Source organism: Gadus morhua, chromosome 12 (genome assembly GCF_902167405.1).
Source record: "Gadus morhua chromosome 12, gadMor3.0, whole genome shotgun sequence".
Classification (NCBI taxonomy): domain Eukaryota; kingdom Metazoa; phylum Chordata; class Actinopteri; order Gadiformes; family Gadidae; genus Gadus; species Gadus morhua.
Window position 1 is genome coordinate 25,232,671 of NC_044059.1, and position 25,689 is coordinate 25,258,359.

The following is a 25,689-nucleotide window of genomic DNA, read 5'->3' on the forward strand; positions in this document are numbered from 1 at the left end:
CGTGTACTGTAGACCTCAACAAAACAGGCCGGTGGTGTACATGTGATGGTGTACTGTACCCGTCTTTTGTGTGTGTGTGTGTGTGTGTGTGTGTGTGTGTGTGTGTGTGTGTGTGTGTGTGTGTGTGTGTGTGTGTGTGTGTGTGTGTGTGTGCGCGCGAGTGCGAGTGTGTGCGTGTATAAAGTATGTGACCGAACCGGCTTGGGGAGCTTGGTCCGTCTGGGCTGTCTTTCGCCACGACAGCATCCCTGCAGAAACGTTTGTTTAGAGACAGTATAGGAAGCGGCATTACAAGCATGCGTGAAAAGTGCTATGCAAGTATTTGCATAATGAGTGGAAACTGGACAATAAATATATGTGAGGAAATATGTCATAAACAGGGCTGTTCTCAACACATTTAGAACACAAAACATTGAAGTAGGACTCTATAACATAATATTACACACATAAAGATGGATAAATCGTATTTAAAACGGATTCGTCCCATGAGCCTACCTCCTAGCCCTATTCAACTAAATGGATTGTGGCCGCTCCTTCACACTCAATGGTGCTTCAAATAGATTTCCACGGAAATTAAGTGAAAAGTGTGGTATTGATTGTTCAACCCTGTCACTCACTGGGCTACGGTTTTAAACCCAGTTCTGCCCATCCCACCTTGCCCAGAGACGATTCCGACAGGAAAACACGAAGTTTAAATGAAGTACCATTTGATGTGGACTACTCACTTGTTGCTGTCATTTTTCTTTCCGCTTCTTCTCCAATTCGTGATAAAACTCATTCCACAAGCGGGTAAGTTCCGGGCGACAAACTTACGACTCGTGACTAAAACACGTTCATGGGGCTGAGATGTGGAGGCCCTGTACCCGGTGAGCAGCAGGGATGTAATGCCAGAATTTTTAAAGTAAAAAGTAAAATAAGACAGCCCCTGGCTCATGGGCTGCGCGGAGCCGAATAAAGATCTTCCTCCTTCCTATCTATCTGCTAGTGAAAAGGTGTTGGACCTGCCATCACCATATTAAAGCTGGCACTTAAATGTATCGGAATCTGGCTCCTAGGTCCTAGAGCGCGTTAAGTTCGGACGGCTCCATCAGTTGACTTCGTCTAGGCAGGGCCTACTATTGACATAAAGCATGTGACCAAAAGAACACACAACCGAAAAGTTACACATTCATTTTATTTTATTTTGAGATTAATGCATAACATATTATGATCAAGCCTTTGGATAATGATTAATCTCACGTGTTACAAAATTATTTTTTACATTTAAAAAGCCTCTATTGCAAGCTTAGAAATATAAGTGGTTTTTGGTTTGTAAATATAGCATTCTATACATATGACACAACAGGGTCCTGTTACCTTTAATTACAAGTGAGTTGTGTTTAATCACACAAATGTGTGCATGTCATTTCTCACTGACTACCACATGGTGTTATTATTTACAATACTAATGGAATTTGTATGAATAACTGACCTTAACATAGAACGCTATGACCACGCTGACCACCGCATCATTTAAGTGCCAATTTTACACATTGCTCAACAAAATCTGAAAGTTAAGATTGGTATTAGTGTCTGACAAAGGATGTGCATTGTTTGGTCAGAAAATAAGCTGTTTCAGAGGGTAACGTCCACCGGTTTAAATCAGTTTTTCCCTTATGAAGAAAAAGGATCACATTTTACTTCAGCAACGTCTATGAACTAAACTAATTTGTTTAGATCTTATTTGACTCTAAAAAAAACAATAAAAAAATCAATCACTAAGAGTTACGACTCACTGATTCAGGATGAAGGAGCTTGTAGTTACCGTGCAATAGGAGCCTCTTTCAAAGCCCTTCCCACTGCTCTTGTGCAACACAAAACGTTCTGCAAGTTAAATCCCAGAGAGAGAGAGATAGAGATCGTGGGACAATGGGTTGACAGGCCTTTGTACAATATAGAAAAGAAACAATAATAATCTCTTCATTCACATAAGACTTTGAAATGCACCGCAGTATCACAAAAAAACAAAAAATCCACGAAAAAAAAAAAAGGTTCTATACAAATGCCAATATAAGCAGCAGCAGCAACAACAACGTCAGCCTGGGTTGTCAGCTCCCCGCTGGTCTCCTCTGAAGGGTGCGACACCCTGTGGAGAAACGGGGGTACTGACTCAATAACAAATGACCCACATGCCAACCGTCCAAGCAAATCGTGTCAATTGACATGGAAATTAGGGGCTAACAGAAGAAACACATTACTATTGAGGGTTGTTGCGTTTTTTGTTGGGACCCTGAATTAATATTTCCTTCATATTCTCCTTCCCGTTGAATTCAGAATCTGAGAGAAGCGTACGGTGCAGACACAAGTTACACCACAAGTGGAGGAGCAAATGGGGAGCTGGTAGCGCTGTTTCAACATTCATATATTTGTTGCAAAGCATTGGTAAGCACATAAATTCATTCGATTTCCTTAATTGGGTTTTATATATATTTCTTTAAACAAAATTAGGATTATGGTTTGAGGAGACACTCCGCAACAGTCTGAGGGTGTTGTGGTGTTTGTGCGTTACACACTAATACAAAACATTTCATTCGTTCTCAGTTGGTATTTGAAAAAAAAAAAGAAAAAAGTTCGAGTTCTAACTGAAATGTATAAGTATGAGAGTGATTTCAAATATATGAAGCAGTTCAAGTTGTTCTGAAATGGGCTATTAGCGATAAACAAGGGCTGAGAAGCAGACTAATGTTATGTGCCCAGAGTGCAGTGGGAAAAGTAAATCTAAGGCCAGTCATGTAGTATTGTTTACATTTAACCCACATGCCAATATGTGTAACACTAGTATGTATAAACAGACATTCAAACACTGGCAGAGCAAGCTTTTAATGCTATTTCGATTTGTAGAAAGGGGCATTCAAGTACAAGAGGCCACGTAGGGAGATGTAGTAATGTAGTATTGGTTTGCTTGTATAAATTACAATGAGCGTTGTTGACCGGCTGGTAATAAAAAAAAATACAAAAATCTGAACAGTCACTCTTGAACGAACGTGGTGGTGAAAGGGTTTTCTGTTTTTCAACGAGAACCGTCAAAATGCTTCCGAGATCTGGACACACCGAGACCATCGCTCGCTGGCTGCAGGTCGACCCGTCCGCCTCCTCATATAATCTGACGCGTCCCGCCATCCCGCCCCCCCCCCCTCCCTCCCTCCCGCCCAATCAGCAGCCAGACCTCAGCCATACCAGGACACGACATGACGGCGAACACGTAGAACGATTTCTGACGGAAGACCAACAAAACAAAAAAACAACAACACCGCTCCCAAACCCAAGTTTGGAACGGTGAGAACAATCTCTTCATGGGGGCAGCGTCACCGTCCGCGTCCCCCCCTTCCCGGCTGCGGTGCACGCCATGCTACTCAGAGCTTTGCCGTTCCAGGCCAGGGGAGGAGGAGGAAGAGGAGGAAGAGGAGGGAGGGAGGGAGGGGGGCTTTAAGGAGGAGGCGGGCCCCCCTACTCCTCAGGAGAGTTCAGACTTGCTGAGGGCGATGGCCAGCTCCAGATCCTCTTGCTCCTGCTGGGTGAGGCGTGCGAGCCGTGCCTTCTCCTCCCGCTCGCTCTCTCGCTTGGCCCACTCGATCATGTCGTCCTCCGTCGGGTACTGCTTCGGGTGCACAAGAGCCACGTGCACACACGCACACGCACACACACACACACGGAACAACAGACAAACGCGTATGCCGAGAGAGCACAAGACACAACAGGTGGACAGAAGCAGAGACATGTCTATAAGCATGTAATTGCATGACACAACCGAAGCGCCAACCTACTTTATGTTGTAAACACAGGCATAAAAGTAATCCATACTAAGATGAAATTAATGCTGTCCTCCTGTGGACAATGTGGAGGCCATCCAATGTATTTGTAATTCATTTAACAGCAGTTGTATCAAGCTTTAAGGTTTTGGTAATAATGAATCACAGGCTCTGTTATGAAAATCCCAGCATGCATAATTACTGAGGAATCATGTGCCAGGGGCAGAATGGGGGAAAACTTTTATTTCAAAGTGCCTTCACATGTGCGTGGGCAAGCGTTAAGGGCCATATATAAAAATAATAATAAAAGAGCATAAATAATTAGAAAGCAAAAGCAAAGCTAAAGAAAGGCAAAGCGCTGGGAGAAATCCATTCCTGTTTAGCGCCTAGTAGACTGGCTACGTCTATGACTCAGGCCACAGGGGCCTGGGGCGGGGCACTTCGATGCACACTCGTTGACACACACACACACACACACACACACACACACACACACACACACACACACACACACACACACACACACACACACACACACACACACACACACACACACACACACACACACACTTAAAGAACGGGGGGGCCAAATCGCAACGACCTGTGTACTCTCACCCTTGCAAACAGCAGAAATGTAATGCTCAAGAAGCAGGCAGATTAGTGTCTTCAACGTGCAACAAGATTTGGCGCATGCATGACCAGGAAATACACGGTGATTGGGTAGAGAAGGAGGATAGAAGGGGTGTTGATCCAGACAGAGGTCACGTGATCATTTCCTTGATACTCTCCAAACACCCTTCACAAACAGTATTGCATCCCATCTAATTGTGAAACCACACGTAGACTTTGCTGTATTTCAACTTTGTTTTGTTTAATTCAAAAAAGGGATGTGTTCTAATAAAAAAGGATGTGAAGAATGGAGTGATCCGTGTGAGGGAGAACACTGTGATAGACATGCCACAGATGCACACAGAAGCCAGAGGAGTTGCCCTTGATTTAACTCTTTATTTATGGTAGTTGACAAGGGAGCCAGAGACAGAGAGAGAGTACATGGAACACAGGCGGCCAGCCCCTGCAGAGCTGACCCTACCATGAGGTGAGACATGAACACATGAATGAAAAGATGCGTGAGTGAACAGCCGATGGGGGGGGGGGTGAGGAGGAGGAGAAGGGAAAGTATGAAAAAAAAAAACTAAACTAATACAGAGATTCCGAGATATTGGAAGCAGTGGTTCTGGTGACGAAGTCACTGGGAGACGCAGCCAATCAGAATACAGGCCATAGTTAGTGCGTGCAGAGGTTAAAGGTCACATCGTTCAGCAAAACATGCAAACCGAAGGTCCGGAGTTGTCCCTAGCTAGCTCGCTGGTACACAACACTGATTATGCCATTTCTCCCCAAAACTCTTGAGGAAAACACAATATGGCATACACCAACCAATAGCTAATTTCACCACCCACTGCCAAGAGATTCAAAAAGTAATTTATATAATTATATAGTTAGGCTTCCTCAGGAGCGATTAGTAGCGACATCAGAGATAATAATTTTATATATAGAGTAGCGATGACCATGTTCTCATGCAATCTTTGATATATTTCAACTTGTTAAGTTATGTTATATATCAGGTATAGCTCTTACAATCTAATGATTGATTAGGAACCCAAGTGCAATTGCAAACACACCAAAAATCGTAGCAAAATATGTGCAGGAATAAATGTACGCAAGAAAAATCCCATTATTTATGATAACTTACGACATACACAAGCACACGTCGAAAAAGCTAAGAAACCCAATAAAAACGATTGAGCCAACTTTGCTTAATAGTTAACTTAGGCTCACTTAAGCCGTTAATAAACTCACATTCGCAACCTATGTACCAATCAGACAAATTAAAATAACTGAGATAAATGACAGTGGGTGGTCATTGACAGAATCGTTTTCTTTGGGTGTGGATCGTGGCATTTGGCGTTTGGATCGTACAAACAATAACGGTAACAACTCAAACCTCATTCGGTGTCGGGGTAGGGGGGGGGGGGAAGCTACGGACCCTGTGGTTGGGGAAGCGAGGGGGAGGAGGTGGGAGAGGGAGAGGGGGAGGTGCTCACTTTGTCAAAGCTGGCGAAGCGCTCGGGTTCGCGCGCCGCGTGTCGATGGGGGGAAGACGGGGCGAAGGGGTCCGCCGGGGGGTCTTTAGCAGGGAGGGAGGAGGAGGAGCTGGAGGAGGTGGTGGTGGTGGTGGTGGTGGAGAACTCCCCGGAGCCCTGGGGGTGGAAGTGCCCTCGGCGCTGGAAGGAGTCCGAGGACTCGGTCCGCGAGATGGACGATCGTTTACCTGGGGTGGGGAAGGGGGGGCGGGACAGGAAGTGGGACAGGAAGTGGGACAGGAAGTGGAGAGGAGAGAGGGCAGAAGATAGTCCTTAGCACAGAACAGAGGGGAACACACGATCCACGAGGGGACAGAGAGACCGACCTGTGGAGCTAGACGGGTGTTTGTGGGGTGGGGGTGTTTGGGGGCACGCTCACCTGGAGGAGGAGGGGGAGGTCTGGTGGGCGTGCCCGTCTTGGGGGGCAGTGCAGGGGGCACGTCCGAGTTCGTCGGCGCAGTGTCGTCCTGGAAGATGTTCTTGTTGTTGGTACCGAACGCATCTGCACCGTTGGACTAAGAATACAAAAAGTATTGAGCGATTAGTTGGATATATGTAAAGCACGACTATTAAACACACTTCCATGAGATGTTTATACACAACGGTGTAAACGCAACGATTGAACAAGCAATAGTGATGACAAATATCTTGGAATTTGGCTGAATGCAGAAAAAAAGAAGAATATGTAGTTGTGATGGGGAGAATTACCTTTGCCAAGGCGCTAAAATCAGCAAAACCCCCACCAAAGGATTCGTTCCCAAACACTGCGGCGAATGGATCTGTAAGACACATTCAGGCAGAAGGGGGGGTCTCAAAAGGCTGAGCTTATTCACCAATGAGTACCGCTGAAAACCACTTGGTTTTATACGTTAACCACTGCAGTGACACATTCCTCCACAGGGTGGCGCCACAGCGAAACTCCTACCTGGGTCCGAGCCGGAGCCACTCACTGCTGTACCACCAGGGGCGAAGGGATCGTTGGTGGGCGTGGCGTTCTTCTACGAGGGAAAACCGGTATGATAATTAACACGAGCAGGGTAGTGTACCCAAAACAATGTTAGATCCTCGTTCCCCAGCTGCATTGTACAGAAACCACAACATCGAGCTCGCTCACCACGGGCAACTCGACGGCAGGCTGAGAGGAGCTGAACGGATCCGCGTGGCCGTTGCCTTGGGACCCAAACAGATCCACGCTGCCGGTGGCGGCGGCGGCGGCGGCGGCGGCCGTGCCGAACAGATCGTTAGACGTGCTGGCGCCGCTGAGGTTGGTGGCGAACGGGTCGGGCGCGGTCGCCGGCGCACCCGCAGCGTTGTTCAGCGAGGCGCCGAACGGGTCGGGCTCCGCCGGCCCCGCCCCGCTGCCGGCGAAGGGGTCCTCGCCGGGCTGGGCGAAGAAGGCGTCGGCGGCGAACGGGTCGCTGCCCTTGAACGGGTCCTCCCCGAACGGATCTGGAGGACGACACAAGAGTTCACCTCCTTGACACACACACACACACACACACACACACACACACACACACACACACACACACACACACACACACACACACACACACACACACACACACACACACACACACACACACACACACCCCACACCCATTGTATGTTGTAGGTCCTGGCCCCTCACTGTATTCAGTTGGTTGTAATTGGTTGTAATAATTGGTTGTTTGTACGTCCTTGCACTTAAAATAGTACTTAGCATTGTGTAGCACTTTATCCTAGCTACATCTTTGTTGTATATGGGGAATGGGTTAACCTAACGATTGTTAATGCTTGACTCTTGGTTCTATGAAGATCCTTACTGTACCGACAGTAATAAAAGCGTCGTCGTTGGTGTTGTACTCACCCAACACGTCTGCCTTTCCAAACAGGTCGTCCTTGAAGGGATCGTCTACAAAGAAAAAGAAAAACACAAATGGGCGTCATCCAATAGGAGGTCGCCGGTATTGCATCATATATTCCCAATATGAGGTTGATATAGGTGACCCTAGAATACTATAATCCCATGAAAAACAATGGATCCATTTCCGTGTTCGATGTTTGGTACAAGGCTCTCTCAGGGGGGGGGACTAGGGTTGAATGGGGTTCACTGGTTGTCCCATGGAAGTTCTAATAACGCCATCATTTGAGAGCTTAGACGTGACACGAGGAGTAGCTTGAGGGGACCCACGGTCTGTGAAGGGGTCCGACTGGAAGAAGCCAAGCTCAGGAGGACCCTGGAGGCCGGGCTGCTGGCCGGCCTGGGCTGGGAGGTTCTGTGCTGGGGAGGTTGAGCTGCGCTCCGGGGACTCCACCGCCTCCTCTGCGGTCTCTGGTACTGGGGAGTCCAACTGCAGCACAGACCAGTGGTTAGAGCACCGCATTAGAGCAGAGGAGCTCAACAGAACCCGAAACATAACTGGGACAAGTGCGCTTACAGAAGCAGGTATTACTTTATTTATATTTAAGACATAAAAAAGCATGCTTTGTTTTTTCCATGTATCCACTAATTCTCATTGGTGCTAAAAGTGTCTCTGCCAACTCCACTACTGCCAAGTATTCATGGGTTTTGGCTGTTTGATGACACAAGGGGGCTTTACCTTTGGTGTGGCTGTAGGGGACTCCTCCATTTCGTCCGTCACTTCTTGGGACGATTCCACCGTGGATGTACCGTTTCTATTCTCCTGTGGAAATAAACCGGGAAAGATAGGCAACATGGACCAGGACCTCGTGGGATGGAAGAATCGTTCCATTTTCTGTTTGGTAACAAGTCTTGCTAAACAGGACTAGAGCTACAGGGTTCAATTGATGGTCTACCATCTGAATGTGGGCCAGGGAATTCCTTTGAGGCACACACACCATCACACACACACGGTCGAACAGTTCAGCAGTGATTCCTTCCTACCATCATAATGTTATTTTCCTGGGGCTTAGTGAAAGTGCCCAGGCTGCTGTAGAGGTCTCCAGAAGCCAGGCTGCTGAACAGGTCATCCAAGGGATCCTGCCTTGCCTTCTTCTCTTCCGGAGACTGCAGCCTCTCGCTCTCCGTCTTCTCCGTCCCTTCATCAACCTTCTCCTCCTCCTCCTCCTCCTCGTCCTCAGACTGTTCTTCTTCCCCCTGCTCCTTCATGGGATGGCTTCTGGCGGGGCTGAACTCCTCCTCCTCCTCCTCCTCTTCGTCCTCTTCCTCCTTGAGCTCGTGGAAGGGGTGGTCCTCATCGAGGTAGAGGTCCCCACGGTGCAGCTCCTCCGTGGGGCCCGTCGACCCGTTGACCAGGACGGGAGAGCTGTCCTCCAGGGCTCGCTTCCAGCTGAGCTGCGCCGTCACCGACCTGTCTTCCACCTTTAGCTCCGTCAGCTTCTGCTGCACCTGGACCGGAGGGAGGGTGGGAGAGAAAGACAAAAAAAACACTTTGGTTGAGTAGACATTTTCAAGGATGTCATGATGGCAGCACAGATTATTTCCTCCTATTGATGGGGGGCCTCATAGAGCTGAATACTATAAACTAGTTATAAACTAGTTTAGTATTTAATAAATCTGCTAAAAATAAACCAGGGCTATTTAATCATTCAGCAGATGCTTTCATTGAAAGCGATTTACATTGAGTTCAGATATGGGTAATTCATGATCAGGGATTAGGCTCAAGGAAGCCCAGACTAGTCTTCTTAGGTATGAGGGCCTAATAGAGCTGAAAAACTATAAACTAGTTATAAATTAGTTTAGTATTTAATAAGTCTGCTAAAAATAAACCAGGTCCTATTTAATCATTCAGCAGATGCTTTCACTGAATGCGATTTACAGGGAGTTCAGATTTGGGTAATTCATGAGCAGGGATTACGCACATGAAGGTCCGACTAGCAGACCGAGGACAATGGAATTGAACCCAGTGCCCCTTTAGTTGCAAGTCAAACCCCCTAGCCCCCTTGCCAGGGGGCTAGGGGGTTTGACTTGCAACCAAAAGGGTTTACGGTTTGATTTGCAGTTTGATCCACTCATACTAAGCCACTCAGTGGTACCGACGAGAAGGATGCCGCCCGGACCTGTGTGACCTGCTTGAAGGAGTCCCGGACCGACTCCTGCAGGGGCGTGAGCTGCTCCCGCGCCCCCTGCACCTTCTCCTCCAGCAGCCGGGTCTCCTCCTGCAGCTTGAGGAGCTCTTCGCGCGCCTGCACCAGCGCCTCCTCGTACTGGCCTATGGTGATCTCCTGCTCCTCGTGCTCCGACTGCAGGGAGGTGATCTGGGGGAGGGAGGGAGGGAGGGAGGGAGGGAGGGAGGGAGGGTTCAGCAGACCAGTCTGTGTAGCCACCAGTGGCGGTTCGAGGATTTTTCTGAAACAGGGGCTGTAGGACTCTAAATGCTGCTTTGCTTTATTTAAGTTCATATTTTACAATGACGTTTGGAGTTTCATAAGTGAAATAATATAATAGTTAATTGCGTTCATTTCGAATATATAGAATTTTATTTTGCAATTCACTTGCAATATTTTTTGTGTATGCGCACACTTAGTTACTTTATTTTGAAGTGTGACACGAAGTTAATTGTTTTAACTACCGGTGACAGACCGTCAGGATAACAAGCGTGGAGCCACAGTTTTTTGACCTCTCTTTCTCTTTCTATCTCTTACCTCTAATCATAAGCTCATTGTGGAAAAGGATTTTTGTATTTTGCGTTTGACAAGTAAACCCGTTAAACATCACGTCGTGGTCCGGTGGATTATTTTTGTGGATATTGGATGAGGTATGAGTCGAAGGGAAAACGGAGCGTCAAGCTGAAGCTTCACTAATTAGACCTATTGATCCTACAGGGGCCATTAAGGGGCCACATGCTGCATTCAGGGGCCGTACCGGCCTTCTCCTAAATTGCATTGACCCATTACTGCCGCCAATGGTTTGGGTGTGAAACTGCATCTGTTATCGTTGAATTCTGCGGTAGTTCCGCTCGTCAATTGATTGACGGAACAGGGGCACGTCAGGGGCCAATCAGAATTTCAGCAGGGGCCAGGGCCCATGTGGCCCCACCCCTAGAACCGCCACTGATAGCAACTACTGTCTTTTAAGAAAAAACATTCTTTAAGGACAACAACGGTCTGAGGATAAAACCGGCTTAACCATTTATCCTGGTTTCATCAAAGGGGACATATTATATACCACCAGGTGTGAGTGTGATTAGCCTCACAAGCCGTTTCGAAAATCTGCCCAATATGACATCGCTAGATCTGTGCTGGATAGATCAGTCTACCAGCCTACCCAGTGGACTGAAGTAAACGTTGCTCATCTATCCAGCACAGATCTAGGTGGACACGCCTACTAGTGATGTCATATGGGGCAGATTTTCAAAACGGCTTGTAAGGCTAATCCCATTCACACCGTTGCTATATAATGTGTCCCCTTTAAAGCACCAGTTAGGCAAACTGGTTTGGGTGACTATGCTCCCTTCAGCTTCCTCTGTGGGCTGTTCACAAGATGTACAGATCCAGTCTGTTTGAATAAGTGTTTGAACGAGGCTGCTACCGGTTTGAGCTAAGGCTACTAAAGTGCTCATGCTTTTGTTTACATCCAGGGCGAGTGCTCATGTAATGTGCATGTAATTCATTAATAAATTGACATTGGTGATTTATGTTTTCGGGAAGCCAGAAGCTCTCAAATGAATCAACGCCTACCAACCATTGAGGAAACATTATCCAAAACCGACCAAGCCACTACAGTCGGTTAGCCTTAAAAGGTTCCAAGTATGTACGCCTATCCATATATGTGATTTTTGTGTGTGATAGAAATAAATACATGGTACTGTACCATATGCGTGAAGGTCCCTGTCCCTGAAGGTCCCTGAAGGTCCCTGTGTGTGTGTGTGTGTGTGTGTGTGTGTGTGTGTGTGTGTGTGTGTGTGTATGTGTATGTGTATGTGTATGTGTGTGTGTGTGTGTGTGTGTGTGTTTACCAGCTGGCTCTCTTGGCTGGTCTGCTGGCGGATGTGGGAGAGCTGGCCCTCCAGGGAGCTCTTCTCCAGGTCCAGCTCGTCCACCGCCTCCTGGATCCTCTGGCGCTCAGCGTGCAGCTGCTGCAGAGTCAGGCTCTCCCTGGACACCACGTCCTGCAGCTCCTGGGGGGAGAGAGGGGGGTGAGGAGGGGGGTGAGGAGGGGGGACGAGGACGACCAGGAGGGTGGGAGAGACGAAGGAAACACGAGGTCGGACCAGGGCGATGTGGTCGCTATGGTCTTAAAGTTTGCTGTCCTGTTTGTTTTTAATCAACGTGAACGGACTCGTATGAGGTCCAATCGACCCTCATGAGTTCAAGTCCTGATTTCAACCCTGAAAAAGAAGCTGGACAAAGGGAAGGTTATAAAGCTATAGAGACATTTATCTAGTGGGGCAGCTAAAGCAAACGGACAAAAAGCATAAGCTTATAAACGGGTTGGATTGCAAAGTGTTCTGTTGCTGCAGACCAGTGGCAACTGTACTGGGCCAGGGGGAAAGGGATCTACAATGTGACGGCTAAGAGGAATCAACACGTTAAAGCTGACCTATGATAGTTAGAGAGTATGTGATATAGATACGATAGACATGGAAGTCACCAACAAGAAAGGGAAAATACTTATGAAGAAAAATTCAACTCGATAAATAGACAAACATCAACCGAATCAAGTTTCTCTTGGAAAGGGAAGGGAACGGGGAGAAGAATTGCTAATGAATGAGCAGGTCGACACAGCAGGGTGCGTGCGCTGTGCTAACGACCGGGCGGGGACCGATGAATCACCGAGTCTAGCAGCTCAGTAAGCAGCGTCGCCTACTCCCTGGGAAACAACAGTATAAATAGATGAGCATCTCGCCTCGAGGCCACGCCCCCTCCTCCTCCACATAACATATTGAACTACATCAGTCCGAGTCCCCCCGAGACGGCGCCGCCACCGCCACCGCCACCGCTCTGACGTCCCAGTCCCAGATTCAGACCACTGGCCCTTTAAATCGTCTGCGCCCAAAATAGAGTCCAATCCGTCAGAATCAGAGCAGGCTGGAAGCCAGGGAGATATATCTCCATAACAACATCAGCCTCTCTTTATTTTCCTGTCTGCCTGTCGCTCTGTCTGCCTGTCTCGCCCTTTGTCTCTTGAACCATTATTAACAGTTCCTCCGAGCCTCTGAAGAGGTCGCCCTGGTACGTTATTTTAGAGCCTTGTTCGTGATGCTCAAAAGATTCAGTACCACTACTCTGACTTTGGGAATTGTAGTGCATCATTCCAACCAAATCCATCAATAACGGGAAAAAAAAGTATGAATAAAAGCATTTGCATTTACCAACTGTATTGATTAGGGTAGCTGACTCACATAGGCATTTGGGAATAACTTTATATACACACACTACATGTATGAAAACCGATTTTGATGTGAGTCACCAACAAAGATAAATAAGATGCATTTTCCATCTGATTATTATCCTGACCCCGTCTATGATTTAAAAAATGAGAATTAATTTCAATCATTCAAAGGCAACGAATAGTTTAAAAAAAAAAGTCAGGGGCGAAGAAGCTGTCACACAAAAGGCAACGTCTGGCCCTACCTGGACTTCACTGGTGCGCTGCTGGATGGTCTCCTCCTTCTCCTTGATCTCCTGCTCCACGCCACTCTTCTCCCTGGAGTTCCAGCACAGGAGACAAGAGTACTTAACCACCGAGGACAGCGAGGGCAGCAGGCCCAGCCCTTCCAGCCCTCCGAGCCCCAGCCAGCTGCCCACTGAGCCTTTGCCAGCTGGCTGGCCAGCTACCAGCTGCTCCCCCTGGGCAACCATTCTCTGAGGACCCCCCCAACACCACCACCAACACGCTGAAGCCCGCCTGCAGCAAAAAGACTGGGTAGCAAGTCAGTGTCCAGAGCCAGGGTAGATGTGGAGTGTGTGCGTGTGTGCGTGCGTGCGTGTGTGCGTGCGTGTGTAGGAAGGCGTTGGCTGTGTGTACCAGCCCCACGCTACTAGGAGACTAAGAAGATGTGGGCGGGCAGCCCATGTGCAGCGCCTCTGTGAGAGAAAGTGTGCGCGTCCTGGTGTTTGAGCCGAGAGAGGAGCCAGAGACAGATGGCTTCCTTGAGGATGGAAAGAGGAAGTACGGGGAGAGTGAAAGCAGAGTGGGCTGGAGAGAAGGAGAGAAAGAGAGATAGAGACAGAGAGAGGGAGTGGGAGGTGTTTGAACATACAGCATCATTCGCTCAGACCACCTCCCCTCTCCTCTCCTCTCCTCCCAGCCTGTAGGGTCCCAGGAGGGGGGAGGGCTAGACGTGGGTTGGGGTCTATTAACCATTTAACAGTTTCCACTGTCGTTTAACAGTTGCTGTGTTAGCAGAAGCTCGTCATACCAGTCATCTTTAGTCATAACTAAAGATATTATACGCTGTAACATTCTCCAAAAGGAGGGATGCAGATAGATCGTAGATATAAAAAAAACACATGTGACCAGAGCAGACCTTGTCAGGGGTTTGAATTCAGAAGGCAGAACAAAGAGCTGAACCTCATCGCAACACGCACGTCAAGTCCCATAAAGAAGAGGTGCATTTGCAATAAATATTTAAAATCCTTTACACTTTCAGCCCTGCACTGACATGCCCCTCAACCATGCATATATCCTCTCTGGTCCCCCAGCTAACTTCAAAAGGTAAAAAGAGATGAGGTAAGGGTGATGCAGCTAGGGATGATCTACTGTGAGGATGACGGGCAGAGTGAGGACGAGCGATGAGTCAGTCGGACCAATGCTTTTTCTTCACCGATGAACACCCCCCCGAATCAGTAGAGCTACCGAGAATTGATTTCACAAAGCACTACCCCTCATCAGCCAATATCAGATACTCAACAACACAATTACAGCATGAAGCTGAAAATAAAAAAAACAACTTCCAAGTAAGTGGATTAAGGGCTCGAGATTCTATCCCACTGCTTTGTTTAAGGACTTCCAATAAAGCAACTGGACCCAAAATTGTCCCGGCGTTGATATCTTACCCTACGCAGTAAGCGCCGTCCGCCTTACGCCCGGCAGCTCCGCCGCTGGGGCCGTGGCGTTTCGTGGCCTTAAAGCAGCCACAGACAGCCATCATGGTAGCAACACCTCTTGCATCGCTGCTGCCCTCCACACGACTCACAGCGGACCAATCTGAAGGCCTGCCCACACCTCAAGGGTCGCCCCGCAAGCGGAACGACGGGCTCGTTTCCCCCCTAGCTCGTTTTCAAACCGGAAGCATACTCCGGGACTCACTCATCCAGATCGCTCAATTGATCAGTGGAAATGAAACGCAACAGAATGTGTCCCAAAAGAACACGTCAAAAACGCCAGGCTGAGGCGGAACGAATAGACCTCACAGATGTGTTTCAGCATTGATACTTTGGGTTGCGTTTCGTAAACTGTGACTCTCTCACTTCTCACCCTCAGCAGCGAGAAATAAGGAAGCAAACGCTGAAATAACCCTTCCGTTTCGACTCTTTGATGACCACAAAAGATTGATGGTAGCGCAAGAACGGTGCAAGTCACGCTACTGGGGACGGGAAGCAAATATATGCAAAGACATGCAGAGAGCTCCTACGGCAAAATCTGTACCGGGAAATTCATAACCGTGTGTTTGGGAGCAGGGGATGCTCAGGCTGATTAGTCCATTGCCAGGGAAGCAACAGATTGATACAGATTGATGTCCACCCTGTAGCCAGAATACACAGGGGTGCGGTCTCCACCTTAAGCAGGTTGGTGTGCAGAAGCACAGGTTGGGTGTGCACGCGTGTTGAGTGTATGCGTATGAAAAGATAGCCTATATTTGTCCGGACGTGGTTAACCCATTCTGCCAACACACTTCTTCAATCAATTTTGCTTCAGGGACTTGACGAGTTTGCCGGACGAGCTTACCGTTGTAGATCCACTATCTCGTTACTGAGGGAGTCCAACTCCTTGATGGCAGAGAAGTCCGCTGCAAGATTTGCCATATTCTGCTAATAAGGAAAGAGAAAAATATGCATTTCAAAAGGGAAAATGCTCGAATAGAGATCTATCTATATTTATAATATACATCTATTACCACTGAAAAAACATTTTTCCAGTTAAAAATTAAGCTTTTCTTGGAAATTAGATTACAATGTGTAGACGACTAAAGAACACAAGACACATTCATTGTGAAAATCAATGATTTGACGAAACAACTAAAGGGATGTCTATGACAGAACTACAGACTGTACGAGTAAACATTGGGAATCATAGGGGGGAAGCTAATTAATGTAACACCGTAGGCGGAATCAGTCAAAAACACAACTAGAGATTCCTTCAAAACCTTGCTTATACTTTACTTAAGGTTTTAATTTTTAGACCAAACACAAACTATATATTTCTAACAGTATTGATTAAATCAGATAAATACAAACTCCAAATATGTGTGAGTCAAGGCCAAGGTTTTAAATGAAGCAATATCTCGGAAAGTTACAGTGACTGCACCTCAATACCACAGCCATATTCCTCCTCAGTCCTACAGGTACAGGAACGTAGTGCAACTGCGACAGCATCATTATTTTTGGAACAGGGACGCCATAGGGACGCCAAAAGGCCACAATCAAGTAGATTCTGATTAGTTCGTTCAGTTACCTATGTAGTAATTTTTTATATCAATGCAGTATCTGAAAATAATGAAACATAAGTTACACAATGCATTAGCGGTTTAGACTAATGCATGAGAATGTTGTGTGGAGAAGGGGCTCTCTAAGGTATTGAGGTGCACCCCTCTGTTTCAGCTGGCTTTCACTCACTCAGAATCCAGGCTAGAGATCCCTAGAGATGTTAAGTGGCCATGCGTGAAAAGCAGTAGCAAACAGTGGTTGCATTAAGAGACACAAAGATTACACAGCTGCAAGCGGAAGAGAAAAGACAGGCGCAGCACAAGAGCAAAGTAAAGGTCAGTCAAATAAGAAGGTAATCAATTAAAAGCAATAAAACTCATGGGAATTATGTCTAGAGGAAATCAAGGCATTCATATTGAACATGTGACGATTGTGGTTTAGCAAATGCCAACACAAAATAACAAGCAAAGATTTCAGTTGCCCTCAGCAAAAGCTAAAGAAAATTCCAGACTATACTATGTTGACAATGCAGATGTGATGAACAGCTTCTGCTAGAGTTATCCTTAACAAGATCCTAACACATGAGTAGCATTAGTACTAAAGCAGTAAGTATCCAAGACTCTAAATCAATGAGGGCTGCCTTTGCAAAGCTTCGAAGAACCAGATGATTGAATAGGAGGGAGGCTGCCCGAGCTTCCACTCACAGTTCAGCGGGAGCAGAGGGGTTCCTCTGGGGGGGGGGCCTACCTGCTTGATGCTGAGTCGGTCTGAGGGAGGGATCATCTCAGCCGACAGGGTCTGGGGGGGCTCCAGGCCTTTGGTGAGCCTCTGGTTGATGAGATGGAGCGCCAAGGCAAACTGTTCCCTGGTGAGCTTCCCTAGGTCTCCAATGTCACACAACTCCCTGATGACAACGCGGGTGGGTGGACGCACACACACACACACACACACACACACACACACACACACACACACACACACACACACACACACACACACACACACACACACACACACACACACACACACACACACACACACACACACACACGTTATATAACCAATTAATGATTTGCCCCTCTGGCCCATTTTCTGCCCGTCTGATGGAACAGTGTTCACAGAACAGCACGCGGCTAATACTGATGTTTGAGGGCTGTGCAAATAGGTTATGCAACTCTATCGAGTGTTAGGTTTCCCGGTGGTCATTCCCATGAGAACGCTTAGCGGTGGTTGTGCCTAAAGTTAGAGATGGTCATGTTCCACAACGGTTTGGTGTGGTGAAGATCAGGGTGGACCATTTGGGAAAAAGTGATAGACAAACCGCAGATTTGCACACTGTACCGGACTGCGTCAGTGAAATGTTATGAGTTTGGCTCCACCTCAATCTACTCATATCTCCTCAAGCATGGCAGAAAGTAAGGCAGTGTGTGGTCCGGTTGAAATGAAGCATCTGGATCGCCGTCTGGAGGGCCCCTGCTTACCAGATGCGAGCGAGCGTCGCCGAGGGCAGGCCCGTCTTCAGGAAGATGTCTCGGACCTCGGGTCCGGACACCAGGCCGTCCATGTCTCCGTCCGTCTTGCTGAACAGCTCGTCGTACTTGGCCTTGTCTGCAGGGGAGACCACCCACTGGGAGGGGCCCCGGGGGACACAAGAGAGACGGCTCAGACCGCCATTCGAACACTTCCATCGATAAATGTAATAAAATATAAAAAAAACTTTTTTTGATGGATTCTGTTTCCGCAGGGTTTACAACTGTTATTGTACAACACAGTTGATATGCAGATGTGTGTCGTTCCCCCCCCCCCCCCCCCCCCCTGAATAATTTAAGAAATCCTTCACCGTGACCATCTCTGTCTGCCCGAGTGGCTGATTGGAAATCATTATTTGAAGCGTGACCCCTAAACCCTTTCAAATCTACGTCCATGTGTTCTACTTCCTGGTGTGACGGGGAGGACGGGGTGGTAGAGCAGCACTCACGGGGGCGGCGGCCGGCGTGGGGGACGACGTGGGGGCCGGGGCGGGAGCGGGGGCCGGGGCGGGGGCCGGGGCCGGGGCGGGGGCCGGCTTGGGGGCGTGGTGGGCGCTCTTGGCCCCCGAGTGGGCGGAGCGGGCGTCTTTGGTGGAGGGCGGCGACGGCAGCAGGGGCATCCCCGAGGGCACCGTGGGTTTTTTCCTCTTGGAGGGGGGCACCAGCGGGGGCGGGAGGGACATGGGCACGGGCTCCCCCTCCAGGGCTCTGTACACCAGATACATGGCCTGGGGGGAGGACACAAAGCAATGGTTAGCATCCCCGTCGGTGGGAGCCCGTCTCGGAGGCCTAGGGCTCCTCGATTAAGGAAAATAAAATCATAACCACGATTATTTTGGTCAATATTTAAATCACGATTATTTTTTAGTTTGAAAAATGATGCATTTATACAGCATTTCTCTAAAGAAAAAAAATAAATAACTGAGAACTTTGAAATTTCCCCTTAAAAACAAACAAAAAAAAAGTACAATTAGAAAATATTCAAATAGAAAATAATGTTTAAATATATATCCAGCAGTTGGAGAATCATGAATAAAATAAAATAAAAAATAAATCATTCCAATTTGATTATATTAGTTTGGGGATCGTTTGACCCAAAAATGTATTAATTAAATTAGATTATTTGAACAGCCCTAGGCCTGACCGTGTCGTTTCACGTGGGGAATATGTTCCACTGATGCCCCTAAAGGTTTTGTTTATCAGGTCCAGATCTGGCGTTTACAAAAGCACTCAACAGTGGCACCACGAATCCCAATGTAACACTACAGAGGGCTCAGAGTTTTTCATCTTTTATTACCATGTCGTGCCACCTAACCTAACGTTGACCATACTTTCCAGACAAGATCACCACAGAGAGGGTGAAACAGGAACAGGCATTTGGTTCCTGCCAATCTATGTTCCTAAAACTTCCACAACACAGTTTTGTATCTCACTGTAGTTGTACTAACAGTAAATCGTGCAGGTAACGTAATACAATGTTGTGGACATAAACAACGTACTATGTATTCGTGGATGTATTCTATCATTGGGAATACATATTCTAAACATATACCAAATGTAGCTGAAACTAAACACAGCCAAAGCTAGCTTATGACATTGATTAAAAGTGTATAGAGTCATACATAATGAATGTGGGCTATTTCCTACCACAGCAAATTCATCTCTCTCCAGCATTCCATCCCTGTCAATGTCACTGAGCTCCCAAACCTTGATAAAAACACAAATAAAACACAAAAAGAAAAAACATGAATAGGTTATTGCAGGTTTATTATATTATCTCTTAAATGTAATGACATTTCTCTTTAAAAAAAAAAATATATCACACGGCTAGCACAAGTTCATCGTTCAGCAAGAGTTGAGTTTTGTCCGTAACATCAGCCTTTCACGCCGTCACTATATGTCAAACAGAGGCATGCTGAGCTTAACCTAAAGCAGTGATCTGTAGCTCTTCCTACCCTGCCCAGGACGTCCACGGGGAGCTTGGAGTTGAGGAGGACCGGCTTGACCTTGTCCCCCGTGAGGTACCCTCCCACAGGGAACAGGCTGTCAAAGATAGTGTCGAACTTCATCTTCTCCTCTGCCTGGAGCATCAGCAACACCAGGAACACCAGAAACACAGAGGATTAGAGTGTTTAGAGTGAAGCTTAAAGTCGCACTGGAATACCGTAAGTCACTGGATGTAAGCCAAGTTTTCAATGTCTTTTTATCACATGTTTTCAACGTTTTTTGCACCTTTACCTTGACAAACCAGGGAATATCCATGGCCCCCCCGCCGGTCAACTGAGGACTGCTCGTGTCATTCTGGTATTGAAAGCAATCAGTGGGTTTTAATTCTTAGGAACAACAGATAAACATTGCAGGATAAATACAGTACAGTCAATAGACACCGGTTGGGTAGGTTTGGATCCGGCTTTCGCTGTTGATCTTAACTCCCCCATGAATTCAACATTTAAAAGATACTTTTACTTCAATGATTAATTAAATAATAGTAAGAACACCTGCAAACCATTTTACAAGTGTGTCTAAAATACCTAAATAATAAGAACAGCAATGATGCTTGGCTTTACTTAAATCCACATTTTAACATGGCAGTGACAAGTGAACCGAACTCACAAATTTGGGTGGAGGAACGGCCAGGTGAAGGCTCTTGAGCGCCACCTCCAGGCCATTCTGGGCACAGGCCACCAACCGCAAGGCAATAAAGAATTGCTGGGAAAAAAAATGACGTAACTTAGCAAACCCAGACATCCCAACTGCTGTCTCAACAGATGCTCCGATGATAACAAGTACCTGTTTGTTCAGGCACCCTTTACGTTCGGAGTCTGCCAGGTCCCATACCTACAAAAAAAAGGGGAAATAATAATAAAAAATATTATAATTGTATTATCATCGTCATCACCATCATCATCATCAAGATTATCATCATCATTTACAAAACGAAGGAAAGATAGACAACAACACTGTATGAAATTCTGTGTACACGCAATTGGCAGAAACAACACAGGGAAGCTGCATCATGCCAGTAAACACTACTGGTGCTTCCTGAGTCATGCTAGCACTTCCTGTGCAGTACTGGTACTTCCTGTGAGGTACCGGAACATCCTGTGTGGTGCGGCGCAGCGCTCACCTTCCCGAGGACCAGGTCAGCCAGGCCAGACCTCTTTAGGAACAGAGCAGCATCGGCTGCTGCCACACGCCCGCTGCCAGCCGGGTCAACCTGGAGACAGAACCAAGACACACACACCACACCACACCACAGACACATACACATCGCCCAGGTGAGACAAGCAAGACGGACCAAGACACACACAAACACATCGCCCAGTTGAGAGACGCAAGACAGACCCAGACCCACATCACCCAGGTAAGACCAATACAATCAGAAACAGATGTGCTCTCTAGGCAAAACCGCTCAACGACATCGCAGCAGTGGGTCAGCTTTAGGATTAACAGATGCTAAAGGAATTGGATTCATGATTTAAGATAAGGAGAGTTACAGAATGAGAGAGTTACGGCTTTCAGCTTGAAAATCCAATTTATTTATTTTTCAGGTGTGAAAGCTGGCCTGGTAACTGTAGCAAGTTAACAAATTGAATTAACTATTGAACAAATTGGTAAAACGTACAATTATCTTCGTAAAAACAAAACCTTATATCAGTGGGTGGTTTGTTAATGGGTTCCAAGTAACCATGTTGGCTAATTCCTCTTGTCCTCTCTCACCAAGTTCCCAGAGAGCTCACTGTGATAGGTTGGGCAGAGACAGAGGGAGAGAGTCCATCATTTATTCATAGCCAGGCCTCCCTTATTGGAAACAGAGACTGAGTCTGAGTGGAGAGCGATTCCTGCCCACTGCATCGAGGAGATGGGCTTAGATAACCACTACAAGATTATCCCTGACGGCGCTTTCCATCAGTATGACACCAATACCACTGCCACGGTGCTGTTACCCTTTCCATGAGCTATCGCCATTGGCACATTACCACTGCAAATTATTTGTCAATATTCTGCATGTATATTGTGCTGTTGAGGGGGCGTGGCCAGGGGTGGCGTTGGATCAGAGGAGCAGCAGAGAGACGTAGCTAAATTAGGTGAGTGTGACGAGAAAGCACAATGCATACAGTCTACTGATTGTGTTCTGTGCCGTCTCTCTCTCTCACAGTGAGGTCGGCTCCTGGACAGGTCCTCCACTTCGCAGGAGAGTGCGACCAAGTGGGACAGACCCGTGAACCTACGCTGGGTGACGCATGTGCTTTAGCGAAGTTTAAGGAACTCGCTGCCCATTCGCTGAATCAAGAGATGTGGGAGTAAAGGAGCCCGTTTCCATCCATCAAACCAGGATGTAGGGCTGATCGTGCTACATACACGTTTTCACATCCACATTTCAAGAAAACCAGAAAAAGCAAGAGAAGGAATGAGTAGTAAATGCTGGAGGCATCGTGTCTGGAGCTGGTAACCACAGTTCAGAGTAGTCCATGTTGTGTATACATGGTGTATTAGTGGGCCATCTTTAAACAGGTCACAACTTGTATTTACACACACAAGGACTTGATATGGGATGACAATATAGAGGTGTTACTTTGCCAGAGTGATCTTGAAAGGTTAAGTGGATGCAGAAACCTTATATTTTTTACCATGCATGAATCAAACCAATAAATCCACAGGCTGCTAGCTGTGTAGAAAGACTATTTCTCACCTGCCGGTAGTATTTGTCATAGACAGGATTTCCACTGGAAAGCTGTAAGGAAAGAAAGACAGTATAAATTAATTTCAGTTTACTACAGACCAAGTATACATGGGTGATTTAAACAAAATGCTGCTGCTACTACCATTATATTAGGCAGTTTGCATGAGTATATGAAACACTTTTAGGTATAAATGTGGGCCTACTTGAGATTCTTTGCACTTCTCACAAATCTGGCATAAGCAGTAACTATCAGCAGGTTTCTGTTCGATCGCTGGCAAAACACATCCTACAGAATGTGCCAAAGACAGCTTTGAAATGTCTACAGGAGGCAGATCCATTACAGATTATAGAAGACAAAAAGCTGGCTGGATTCTATTTCTATCAACACAGTTGATTTACTCTCTCGATCCATCAAATGTACATCCCAAGGTAAACATAAACAGATTTCGAAGGCCTACATTTTGTTAAGTGGGAGCTAAAGTGACAGCCACCATGAGAGGATATTAAACAGTTTTCACTCCCAGTGTTTGAAGGGGTTGAGCTAACCAGAGGCGGCTATACAATCCAAGATAGGGCAAAAGCAACTAAAATCTCCCAGGGTAAGATTCAAGAGAACTCAACAGAACCAACCAAGTTTTAGTTTCTCTGCTCCCATAATGTGTGAACTTACACTCGCCTTTTCAAGTTCTAGCCCACACATTGTCCGGTTTCACGTGGTCAGCAGACAACAGCTTTGAAATTTGTCATTTCCTCATTATTTCCTTTCCCATTCATTTTGGGTCATTGCTTCAGACTCTAAGGGGAAGCATGTGAATAGAGGCAACATTTTATTCAATGTTTTCATATGTACTGCACTCGCTCTGAGTATTTATAGGAACACTGATTAAAGCAAGGCAAGGACACACCTTATGTGTATTTATTCTGTGATGAAAATGATCAGAGGATAGTTCATCAGGAGTCTGTTTCATTGTCTGCCCTGCTCAAAGATCTCCAATGATCCATAAAAGTCGCTGAACACTAAAAATGTCTACATTTAACTTGTTTTCCGAATAGACCGATGAAAGCAAAAGTGAAAAGTCAGAACTAATACATTTTTATCAGTACAACGGATCGTACAATCAGCTATGCCAACGGCCATTCTATAACATGACAGTTAAACTCCCACACACACTCATGTATTTTTCTGGCCCATGTCACTTTTTCTACAGTAGACAATGGTGTGCCTGGAGCTGTTGGCTGCCACAACACAGTGGTTATTGTACCGTCAACTCTTTAATTGTGTAGCACAGTAAAACATCATTTATTATAAGCTGGCTTTCAAACATTGGCAGCCAATAGATACGCATCTCTAAAACAGTGATAACAGTGAATGTTCCAGACTGCTCAGCTGTATACAACAGTTTAATCCAGGTTCTATTCTAGCAATAACTACAAACAGCAATAATGGTTCTATAGTAAAATGGCAGCTTGAAAAACCATGACATGACAGAGAGAGTCTTTGAAACAAGCTCTGAGAAAAGGTTGTTCTATTATTTTAAATTGTAAAAAGGGAATACCTCAAAGCTAGTCATATTCTGGTGTCAGACTGTAAAGTCAGGATAGCTGCAGCAGTATGGCAACATAAAGCTTTCTACATCAGCATTTTCCCTGACTAAGTGTTCATGTTATTAATTATAGAGCCTGTTAGAAAAATACACGTCAAATAACTTTAGCAAAACATCTGTAACTCACTAAAAGTATGCTTGTACTACACTGACAGCGTCCCAACTTGCAAGATACCACAGCGAATATAGACTAATGCGTCCAATGTCATGGACACTGACAACAGCACACCCACATGACCACTCCATGATCGCTCCATTATTAGACTGTTTGTGGTGAATAATCTCCCAGGAAAATAAGAACAAGCAACAGCGATGGCCCTCTTGATAAAGGCAGTGTTGATCCTGACGCGTTATCTCAAAGAAGCAAGCAATAATAATGGCTCTAGCGAAAGCAATGTTGACAGAGGAGAAACAACAAAAGACAGGGGGAGCACAGTAAAACGCTCGCCAGGGCTGTAATAAGCAGCATTGTTACGAAACACCATGTATTCCATTCTCAACGGCGTCCTAGACACATTGGTTTAGCATGAATTCAAAAAGACAACTCTGAAACAGACCTATACTGCAGAGTAACTAGCAGTCGGCTAGCAAGCTAGCGCGCTAGCTACGCCCTTACGCAGTCCCCGACGAGAGCAGAGAAACTTTCCTCAGTCATATAGCAGGAGACAACTTCCCAAAAGAGGGCGAGACATCGCAATGTACCCGCGATTTAACACATACGGGGGGACTAGCGTGGTTGAAATAATTTAAACGAATACACACATCAACAAAAACATCTGTAGCCATTACATGTGTTTAAAACAGTGTGTTACCTGAGTAAGAGACAGAGTGGCAGCCATAGTTTCAATTCCCACTGCTTTCATTCCGCAGCGTCGTTACTATAGACCTATAGGGGGCGCTATAAACCAATAAGGACGTTATGCGAGAGAAAAATGGCAAAGGAGGATGACAGAAGAATCGCGTTATTTCGTCTACCTCGAATGCAGACACATCTTCGTGGAAATGTTCCTACAATGTTGTTTGTTAAAATACTATTTTCACTATAATAACACAATGCTGAAAGATTGTTACTAATAGTGTATCATCATGTCATAGGCATATGATTTTCTAAACGAAAGAACACATCAAAAATATTTAGCAATTTGCAGTGCAGGCATACTTAATATCCAGGGGTAATTCTTGCACAAATGTAGGCCTACTTATACCGATGATTAGTATAAATGATTAATCAGGGCCTTTGCCTGCAGACACACATATATATATATATATATATATATATATATATATATATATATATATATATATATATATATATATATATATATATATATATATATATATATATATATATATATATATATATATATATATATATATATATATATA

At 46.1% G+C, this 25,689-nt stretch overlaps 2 protein-coding genes across 5 annotated transcripts in view; both read right to left on the bottom strand.

Moving 5' to 3' along the window:
- ttc39a (tetratricopeptide repeat domain 39A) overlaps nucleotides 1-1,063 on the bottom strand; it is a 25,013-nt gene extending 23,950 nt beyond the window's left edge. Inside the window, exons 1-2 of the mRNA XM_030371801.1 lie at nucleotides 726-1,063; nucleotides 198-248 (exon numbers count right to left, since the gene is read on the bottom strand). Of these exons, the coding sequence (XP_030227661.1) occupies nucleotides 198-248; nucleotides 726-934 (260 nt within the window). The 5' untranslated portion in view covers nucleotides 935-1,063. The remainder of the gene's footprint in view (nucleotides 1-197; nucleotides 249-725) is intronic.
- Nucleotides 1,064-1,160: 97 nt separating this feature from the next.
- On the bottom strand, nucleotides 1,161-25,195 carry eps15 (epidermal growth factor receptor pathway substrate 15). Of its 4 annotated transcripts, none has more exons than XM_030371783.1 (25): nucleotides 25,116-25,195; nucleotides 22,709-22,750; nucleotides 21,143-21,232; nucleotides 20,806-20,853; nucleotides 20,629-20,724; nucleotides 20,254-20,316; nucleotides 19,971-20,096; nucleotides 19,663-19,722; nucleotides 18,465-18,743; nucleotides 17,968-18,113; nucleotides 17,234-17,390; nucleotides 15,789-15,868; nucleotides 13,472-13,544; nucleotides 11,854-12,015; nucleotides 9,956-10,153; nucleotides 8,820-9,284; nucleotides 8,515-8,598; nucleotides 8,106-8,265; nucleotides 7,782-7,826; nucleotides 7,047-7,381; nucleotides 6,858-6,930; nucleotides 6,641-6,711; nucleotides 6,312-6,447; nucleotides 5,894-6,120; nucleotides 1,161-3,634 (listed from the first exon to the last, which is right to left on the bottom strand). In XM_030371783.1, exons 1-25 carry the CDS (start codon nucleotides 25,164-25,166, stop codon nucleotides 3,494-3,496), a joined length of 3,408 nt encoding a protein of 1,135 aa, XP_030227643.1. In that variant the 5' UTR covers nucleotides 25,167-25,195; the 3' UTR covers nucleotides 1,161-3,493. The 4 variants fall into 4 exon arrangements, with proteins under 4 accessions (XP_030227643.1, XP_030227642.1, XP_030227641.1 ...); XM_030371782.1 differs by having other exon boundaries at nucleotides 1,161-3,637; XM_030371781.1 differs by having other exon boundaries at nucleotides 15,789-15,871.
- Between the last annotated feature and the right edge of the window lie 494 nt (nucleotides 25,196-25,689).

Excerpts from the sequence above, each read along its gene's own strand:
- eps15 (XM_030371780.1), bottom strand. The coding sequence starts at position 25,166 with ATGAAAGCAGTGGGAATTGAAACTATGGCTGCCACTCTGTCTCTTACT. Across the intron at positions 22,751-25,115 it reads CCACTCTGTCTCTTACTCAG|CTTTCCAGTGGAAATCCTGT; the intron begins GTAACACACTGT and ends CTTTCCTTACAG. Across the intron at positions 15,872-17,233 it reads ACCGACTCAGCATCAAGCAG|CAGAATATGGCAAATCTTGC; the intron begins GTAGGCCCCCCC and ends TTTCCTTATTAG.